Source organism: Mus caroli, chromosome 15 (assembly GCF_900094665.2).
Source record: "Mus caroli chromosome 15, CAROLI_EIJ_v1.1, whole genome shotgun sequence".
NCBI lineage: Eukaryota > Metazoa > Chordata > Mammalia > Rodentia > Muridae > Mus > Mus caroli.
The window spans coordinates 92085420-92094230 of record NC_034584.1 but is presented as its reverse complement, the minus strand read 5'-3'; the positions used below and the strand labels follow the sequence as shown (position 1 = coordinate 92094230).

Genomic DNA, 8811 nt, shown 5'->3' with positions numbered 1-8811 from the left:
GAGAGAGAGAGAGAGAGAGAGAGAGAGAGAGAGAGAGAGAGAGAGAGAGATTCTTGAATTTAATTTCTCTCTTGTTTCTTCTTTGCTTGTAGCTAGTCTTTGCTACTTTGTGGTTCTTCTTTTCCCCTCCCTTTATCCCCTCAGTTTTATCCCCTATCACTAGAAAGGAGAGACAGAGGGGGAAGAGAGAGATAGAGATCTCTGAATCTATTTTTTTCTTGTTTCTTCTTTGAGCACAACTACAAACAAATCACAACCCCCTCACCCCCAAGCCATGACTGACCAACAACCACCTACCTCTCATCTCAGGTCCCTAGCATTTATATATATCCTCTGAAAAGTTTCCAGAATTTCAAATACCACACACCAATCACAGAAACTATCTGCAGCTGGCAAAACTGCGCCTCTGCTAGAGCAGGAGGCAAATCATAATCACCTGCTGCAAAGCAACTCTGTATCCCATACCCAGGATTAAACCAAAAAGACATTCTTACAACATTTCTGTGTTTTTTTATTTTAAAAGAAACCAAAATTCCAGAGCAAAACTCTCACGACATTTCTCCCCTTCTGCTCTAAGCTATTAATTATGCTGGGTGGAGTAGGAAATTATAAACACAGACATTTTCAGTGAAATCAGCGCTTTTTTTGCAGTGGCCAAGGTTTCCAGGATACCTGTCCTGCTCAGTTCTAATCTTTATCTGTTTTGATGGTATCCACAGCTTTTCATTTTTGTGGAAATATAAACAAACCTGCATCCCCAACCCAAAACTTTCACTGGCTTCCATTCTAATGTTAACACACCTCTATAGTCTATAGGCTGATTTGAATATACATTTTTTTTCTATAACCCAGTTTCTTGGCTGCTGTTCCTTTCCCACTAACATTCAGAAAGTTTAAAGTTAACAGAACACTATTTAGTCTGTCCCTGAGGGTCTTTATTCTTCCCTTTTGTTTTATAAGCATTTTCTTTAAGGTGCAATTACATCTTTCTACAACTGGTTGTCCTGTAGCTTTGTGTGGTATGGTTGTAAATTTATATTATAGTATTTAAAGAATTGCTTCATCTTACTGGAGACATATGTATGCAGGGACATTGTCCGTCTTAATTTTTGCAGGTATCCCTATAATACCCATTACTTTCAGGGAATGTGTAATTATAGAATCAACCTTCTCAGAACCCAAATCAGTTGCCCATTGATACCCTCAATATGTATCAATGGTATGGTGTATATAAACTTTAGTTTTCTAATTTTTGCAAAATGGAAACACATCCATCTGCCAGATTTCACTTCTTTTGGCACCCCAGGGGTTACTCCCTGCAGGAGTTTGGTTATACAGAGAACAAGTAGGACATTTCCTTATAATTTCCTTGGCTTATTGGCAGGTGAGAGAAATTGTTTCTTTAAACCTTTACTGTTAAGATACTGTTTTTCATGACGTTTTGAGACTTCTAACACATTTCCTACTAATAATCGGTCAATGTCTTCATTTCCTTGTGCAAATGGACCTGGAAAGCCTGTATGAGATCTAATATGGGTGATGTATGATGGTTACTTTCTATTTAGGATTGTCCGTTACAGTTGTATAAATAACCAAGTTAGTCCTGAATTATCCAGAATAAATTCAGCAGTTTCTGCATGCAGAGCAACTCTTTCTGCATCTTGAGAGTCAGTAACTATATTAAGAGATGTAGAAAAAGCTAATAATACTTTAAGAGCTGCAAAAAGTTCTCATTTTTGAACTTAGGTTATATGGGCTTTGAATTACTTTGCTCATTTTCTCTGACCTATATAGCCTGCCATTCCTAACTTATTGGCATCAGTATAGAATGTAGGTACTTCAGGCCATTCCCCTTTAAACCACCACAAATATCAAGCTGGAGAGAGACTGAGCAGGGCGTGTGAAGACAGCACCAGGCTGGGTCCACTCAGGTGGAAAGATGGCTAGGACTTGCTGCTCCTGCACTCCTAAGCATACCTTGCTACATTGTAGCTTACAGGGTTCACAGTTGGCTAAGACTGTTGCCGTCTTTCCCCCAGCAGCCTGTATAGTGCTCCCCAATATGATGAAAGCTAGCCACTCAGGAAGTTTCCTAGTGAACACCAACTTGATATGCCCGTGTCATATGACCAAAGAATGTGGTCTTCAGCAATGGGGTTTTACTATCAGGCTCGGGGGGGGGGGGCAATCCAGAACATCGGCAATAGTTTTTTTAATCGTTTTGGGCGGCTCCTTGGGCACTTCTGACCAATAACTTGGGAGGTGTTATCCCACACCTGGTTTTGTTTTTTATCTGATAATCTATGACCTCGGGGAGAATTACCCCCTGGGTAAGAGAACTCCAATTAAATCTTCTATATAAGCTGGTAGTGGTGGTGCACGCCTTCAATCCTAGCACTCAGGAGGCTGAGGCAGGTGAATCTCTGTGAGTTCAAGTCCAGCCTGGTCTACATAGAGTTCCAGGACAGCCAGACCTGCTCAATATAGAGACCCTGCCGCAAAGGGACCAAAAAAAAAAAATCTTTTTTTTTTTTAATTTAAGTATAAAGCGAGTGGGATATGAATACTAAAAGAGTCTTGATCTGTTTTTATCTGCCTGTTAATTAAAAAAAAAGATAGCATGACTGTAAATAGTGACCTTGGTTGGCAGTTATTTATTTTCAGGGCTTTAGATGTATCATTCACATCCCCCTGCCTTTGAGCATCACTAATGAGAAGTGATTGGCTTGGGAATAGCCCGGCATGCATGCCTGACTGGAGAAAAAATAAATAAAAAACTAATTATATAGTCAAAGGCAGAGACTTTCTGAAGGGACTCCAGCAGCATAGAAAGTCGCTTCGAGAACTGACGAAGGGTGTTACATAAATCAAAGTCTGCACAGCGAGGGAAAAGGTCTCCGGGGCGAGGAGGCAGCTACAGAATGAGAGAGGAGGTCTCTGCCAACTGTATAGCAGAGGGGGCTAATAGCTTTAGAAAGAACTGCGAAAATTAAACAGCACACCCCCCCCCTAGTCTTCCAGTCAACAATTGGTTAACAAGCTGAAGGGACAATTCTCAAAAGAAGGAACAAAGTGTCCAGGAAACAGTTCGAACAATGTTACCATGTTTTTCAATGTTACCATTTTTAGCCTTCAAGGAAAAAAAATTTTTTTGTTTTGTTTTTCCAAGACAGGGTTTCTCTGTGTAGCCCTGGCTGTCCTGGAACTCACTCTGTAGACCAGGCTGACCTCGAACACAGAAATCTGCCTGCCTCTGCCTCCCAAGTGCTGGGATTAAAGGCGTGCGCCACCACTGCCCGTCACCTTCAAGGAAATTAAAACTACATTGGTTTCATCAAGATTCACACAGTGGTGGTCAAACATGCGGATTACACAGAACTCTGCTAACTGGGGTGTTATCTATCCATGGTCCCGGGGACAGAAGGTTCCGGTTTAGTCTGTATGTTGGAGGTTGTTATCCATGGGGTTTCATCTCCCTGTTACACAGGGGTGTTGCAGGGAGAGAACACGGAACTGGGGCTCATCTTCAGTGCTCTCCAACCTGAGTTTTCTTTTAAACCCTTGTAGATGGAGGTAGTGAAGAACATCTAAATCGTTTAAACGGGCTTGGGAAGGCAGTCACACCAACGATTACCGTGGCGGGTCGGCGCACAGCGGCAGCACACTGAGCCCACGGAGAGGCCAAACCTGCACTTACGAGTTGTGAAGGTCCCTTAGCACTGAGGGGTTCAACAGCCGTGAAACCAAGCAACACAAACAGGACTCCTGGCAGGGCCAGAATGGAGGGGTTTGGAAGCTGCACAAAGATGTACAGGGAAGGGGGGGTGGGGGGCTGAAGATGTGGGGTCCAGAGAGTGAGAGGAAAGGACAGGGTGGTCCAGAGTGACTCTTCATCATTGATCTGCTTAAAGGAAGAGAAATGAGCTCTTTCCCCGACTTCCTTCCCATGCCACCCGTGTACTTACCTGCTCCCACAGGGTCTCAGTGATTAGCAAATCTCTTTCCTGTTGACACAACAGACACATCTTGAAAACATTATCCCACCTCTCCAAGAATAAGGCCTGACATGGCACTTAACCGGTGGGTTGAGAGAGATTTCTTGGAACTGAGGTGAAATTCTAAGAGACATTCTGTTTTTTTACCCCAGGTAGCTCAGAGCCTTATCAACAGCCAGTTTATGCTTATCTGCCTCGTCAACATCTGATAGCCTGCCCCTGAACCTTCACGTACAGAAATGTTGGACCTCTGACCTGGCCTTGCTATTAGGCATCTACCAGCCTCTCAAAAAGCCAAACCCCAAAGCCTATGCCCCCCAAAGCCTATGCCCCCAAAGCCTATGCCCCCAAAGCCTATGTCCCCCAAAGCCTATGCCCCCAAAGCCTATGCCCCCAAAGCCTATGTCCCCCAAAGCCTATGCCCCCAAAGCCTATGTCCCCCAAAGCCTATGCCCCCAAAGCCTATGCCCCCAAAAGCCTATGTCCCCCAAAGCCTATGCCCCTCAAAGATGTAACATTTGCCACACAGCTTTTCTCTTCTTCCCCCACACTCCAGGAGCTCCCAAGAAACCAACACATGTGGCTGACTGACTCACCTGTGGCTTTGTCTGTTCAATGGATGTGCTGAAAAATAAAGAAACTGGATGAGGAAGACAACCCCAAGGTTTCTCTCAATTCCAGTGGACTAGTGAGAATTCTTAAATTTTAGAAATAGTCATTATTCTACATCTCCTAGCCCTCCACCTCTCCATCGCCCCGGGACTCATAACTCCGCCTTCTTGGCATGCTCTGTCATGATACAGAACTTTGAGAACTCCACTTCAGCAGTGCTGAAGGTGGCACCATTCTCTCCCCTGTCAGAGCCACTCCCCTCTCTTGTCTTTGACCTACCTAGGTCCCCTTGGAGGAAGTGCATGCAATTATAAAACCTCTGTCGTCTTTGTGTCCCCAAGTGCATTCTAGTTTTCCTCCGTGACTTCTGATGGAGTTGGGGTGGCATACTGAGGAGGAGTTGGAAAGACTTTGCTCATCTCGGGGAGCAGAACTGAAGGTCTTATTCTTGTTTTCTTTATTAGGAAATGCAATTCCAGAGAACGACAATACAAGGGTGGTACAGTACAGAGACCTCTTTAAGTCAGGGGTGTAGTGTCAAAATGAAATGAGCTAGAAGCAAAAATCCAGTAGCGCATCTATGGTCCAACAAGGTCTTATTCTTAAGTACTACTAGAATGCCAGCATCATCCAGGAAGGAAGGGCTGAGTATGGGGTCCCTGAATAAACTTCACTCAGAGCTTCTGGTCACATGTGGACTGTGTAGGGGTGACACCCCAAAGGAATTGACAATTATCTGCAAGAGGCCATTGCTTCCTAGACCTGTTTCAGGTTCCTCCGGATAGAGCCCCTCAGGTAGGATTTGAAAAGAGAGGGGAAGGTGGTGGAGGGAAAACATACTTAAGAACCCGAGGACCCTGCTGTCTCTGTCTGGGGTCCTTCTTGAACTGTCCCTGCCATCAGAAAGTAGCTTTTCCAAGGGAAAGCATTAATGCCCTTACTCTCTATTAGTCTGGGGACCCAGAGGACAGCAAAGAGTCCCCCAAAGGATGCTGAGCCCCAGAAGATCTCTATTTAAGACAGGACCCTTAATGAGCATGTGTTCAGGATAGAACAGGATAGACATCGCCCTAGGAATCCTACAGGTGACTCATCTGAGCATAGCCATTCCTCATTCCAGTCTAAGCCATGGTCCTTATCCTAAAATACCCTTCATTCATTCCCTTGGGTTCTATACATCTGTTCCAGGGGGTATAGAGAACAAAATTAGGATCCACGGGGGCCTTTGCTTATAGAGACATTGTATTTTTAGTTATATGTAGATGTGTGTGTGTGTGTGTGTGTATGTGTGTGTATACACATGAGTGTGGGGTGCCCTCAGATGCCAGAGGACTCAGATCACTTTGGAACTGGAGTTTCAGTGACTGTGAGCTGATTGACACAGGTGCTGGGAATTAAACTTGGGTCCTTGAAAGAATAATACATGCTCTTAAGCACTGAGCCATTTTTTTTTCCAGCACTGAGCCATTTTTTTTTCCAGCACTGAACCATTTTTTTTCCAGCCCATGTTGATATTTAATCCAAGTTCTTTTAAACAGAGGTGGTGACTAATCATAGTTGATAAGGACAGTGGGACAGGTATCTCTCTCTCTCTCTCTCTCTCTCTATATATATATATATATATATATATATATATATATATATGTTGTCATGAAGCTAGAGTGACAAAGACAGATGAGAACAGAAAAGCAGAAGAGAGGACACCTGGAGCAGGAGAGAGACAGATACACAGAATTACCTGAACTTGGGGTAGAAAGATTGAGCCTTCATGAGCTGGGCACCAGCCCACATCCCATCTGCAGACATCCTGTGTGTCTGCAGTGGCAATGTGTGAAAGGCCTGCTCTGATGAGCAGCAGATCAGGCTGTGATACAGGGAAAGGCTTGGATTCCAACTCAGGTCTTTCTGATCCCGCCATAGTGTGTTGATTGCTGTAAATGTGTTAAGTTACTGCATCTTGCTTCCTTTGTCGATGAGTTCTAGGGAAGCTAATTACAGCAGGAAGAGTGGAATTTAGGGCTATCATTCTAGCCTTTTGCCAAGTCTCTTGGCCTAGATAAGTTTGTTTCCTTGTCTATAAAACAAGGGAAGTGACCTGAGTTCTGGGGCTTTGGAGACTTATAGGAAGGCCTTTGCAGTGGTTAAGTGCATCCCAAACATTATTGTGACTTGTGTTATCTGTCCAGTGTCTTGTACACTTCTATTGCCCACAAAACAACAACAACAACAACAACAACAACAACAACAACAACAACAACACACCCTTTTCTTCAGCAGAGAGTCCAAGACATCTTATCTCAGAACATCTGTCATGTGCTGCAAGGACTTGAGCCAAACTCTGGTTCCTTCCTGAAGCTTCCCTGATGTATAAAAGCCCACAGAAACCTCATTCTTTTCATTTTAGCTGACATTGTCTAGGTCTTCTACTTAGCTTCTTTTATTTAACAGAAATATCCCTTTGCTTTGTCTTTTTCTATCCTAGTGCGAGGGAAGCATTTTTAAACTGTTTTTATTTTATGTATATTAGAGTTTTGCCTGCATGTATGTCTATGGGAGGGTGTCAGATTTTGGAGTTTACAGTTGTGAATTAGCATGTAGGTGCTAGAATTCGAACCCAGGTCCTCTGGAAGAACAGTCAGTGCTCTTAATCACTGAGCCATCTCTCCAATCTGGAAGCATGGTTTTGAATGTCTGGCTTAGACTCATGCTAGAAAGGGCACAAAGGGCTCAGAGAGCATTGGCTCTGGGACGATCCGTGTCCGTGTTTGGAGGATGAAGTGCCCAGCCTTAGAGGAACAGAGCAAGCCCACCTTCTTGGCTAGAATGGAGAGACTGTTGTCCCTTCTATCAAGGAGATAAGGGGAACACAAGGAAGTCCCCATGTACCCCACCCTGGGTGCGGCCAGATGGAGATGGGAGGAGAGGAGATGCCTCTCCCCCTGCAGATAAAGTCAAGCAAAGGGCTCTTTCAGGGTGTGGGTGGTGCAATCTACCTTCTCTGCTGCTTAGATGTCATTCTTGCCTATGTTTTTTTGGTATGGCCAGGCCCCTGGAGCTGAAGATGGAGAGAGTTTCAGGCCCTGAAATAAATAAGAGGACACTCTCAGACATATGGTAAGAATACACTCTTTCTCTGCACAGGAACCTGTGTCATGGTTTACATCAATAAATGTCCTTGTTTTGAGTTGGTCAGTGTGTGTGTGTGTGTGTGTGTGTATGTGTGTGTGTGAAGGGGAGGTATGTGTAAAGAAAGCTCTCCTTCATAACCTGGAGAAATCATATTTAACAATGTAGGAAGGGGGCTGACCAGAGGCTCCTTAGCTGAGATAGAATCTAAGGCAAGAAGAGAAAGGAGCAGATAGTGAATGCCGAATCAGTCTTCTGCTAAGGGGGGAAAGCTGGGCAGAGGGAGGTCAGTCAGCTCTCACTGTCAATTGCTTTGTGGGGAGGAAAATCTATAGTCATTATGCTTGGGTCCGCAAGGCCAAAGCAGAAGTCCAGATGAGGAACAAGCCCGCCTGCCTTTGGTGGGGCTCCATCCTCCTCTTCCCACTGACACCCTTCCTCACCTTCCACACCATCAGAAACTCACCTGACCATGCTTCACACCCTTCTCCTTAAGCTTTCTCCCTTCTGAACCCCATACCACAACCCTTCTCCTGAGGCTAACCCTTCCCTCCTTTATGACTTTATGACTTCAGCTATGACGTCATAGGTGTGTGGGGGGCGGGGATCAGCTCTCTCCCAGCTCACCTCTGGCCCTGTCACCTCCACACCATGTCGGTGAAATGAAGAGACAATATGACATTTTTATGTTTCGTCTCTGGAGACCTTGCCTCCTTTATTGTCCTCCATATAGTTTTATAAAACATCTGTTGATCTTCAGAGCGAGACCCAAAAAGCAGATTCTATTTTCTGTTCCGAGTTTCCAAAGAGGGCCTGAGAAACCTGACTTCAAGTTTTCTGTAAAGATAAATGTTTTTGTTCTGAATTTCAAACGTTTCTGACTTGGAAAAAAAATCGCCAAAAATAATTGGCGGCTGATAACGAATATTAAATTGAAAGCGAAGGTTCCTAAAAGTCTAAGCAGCACCAGGACCAAGGTCTTGCTGCTGCTTTTCTGTCCAGGCTCTCGGGAGGAGCAGCCTTAGAGAAGCACTGGGGCCAAGGTGCAGCGTTCCCAGCAAAGTGGGAACTTTGGCGT

The 8811-nt window shown here is 44.5% G+C and overlaps 1 protein-coding gene across 10 annotated transcripts in view; it reads right to left on the bottom strand.

The window, feature by feature from the left end:
* C15H12orf54 (chromosome 15 C12orf54 homolog) overlaps positions 1-8277 on the bottom strand; it is a 17379-nt gene extending 9102 nt beyond the window's left edge. For 4 of the 10 annotated variants that reach the window (XM_021183727.1, XM_021183728.2, XM_021183735.1 and 1 more), the window contains exons 1-4: positions 8200-8277; positions 7601-7687; positions 4592-4619; positions 3966-4025 (exon numbers count right to left, since the gene is read on the bottom strand). In XM_021183727.1, the coding sequence (XP_021039386.1) occupies positions 3966-4025; positions 4592-4619; positions 7601-7623 (111 nt within the window). In that variant the 5' untranslated portion in view covers positions 7624-7687; positions 8200-8277. The remainder of the gene's footprint in view (positions 1-3965; positions 4026-4591; positions 4620-7600; positions 7688-8199) is intronic. The other 6 variants (XM_021183731.1, XM_021183726.1, XM_021183729.1 and 3 more) reach the window with 5 other exon arrangements.
* Positions 8278-8811: the final 534 nt, after the last annotated feature.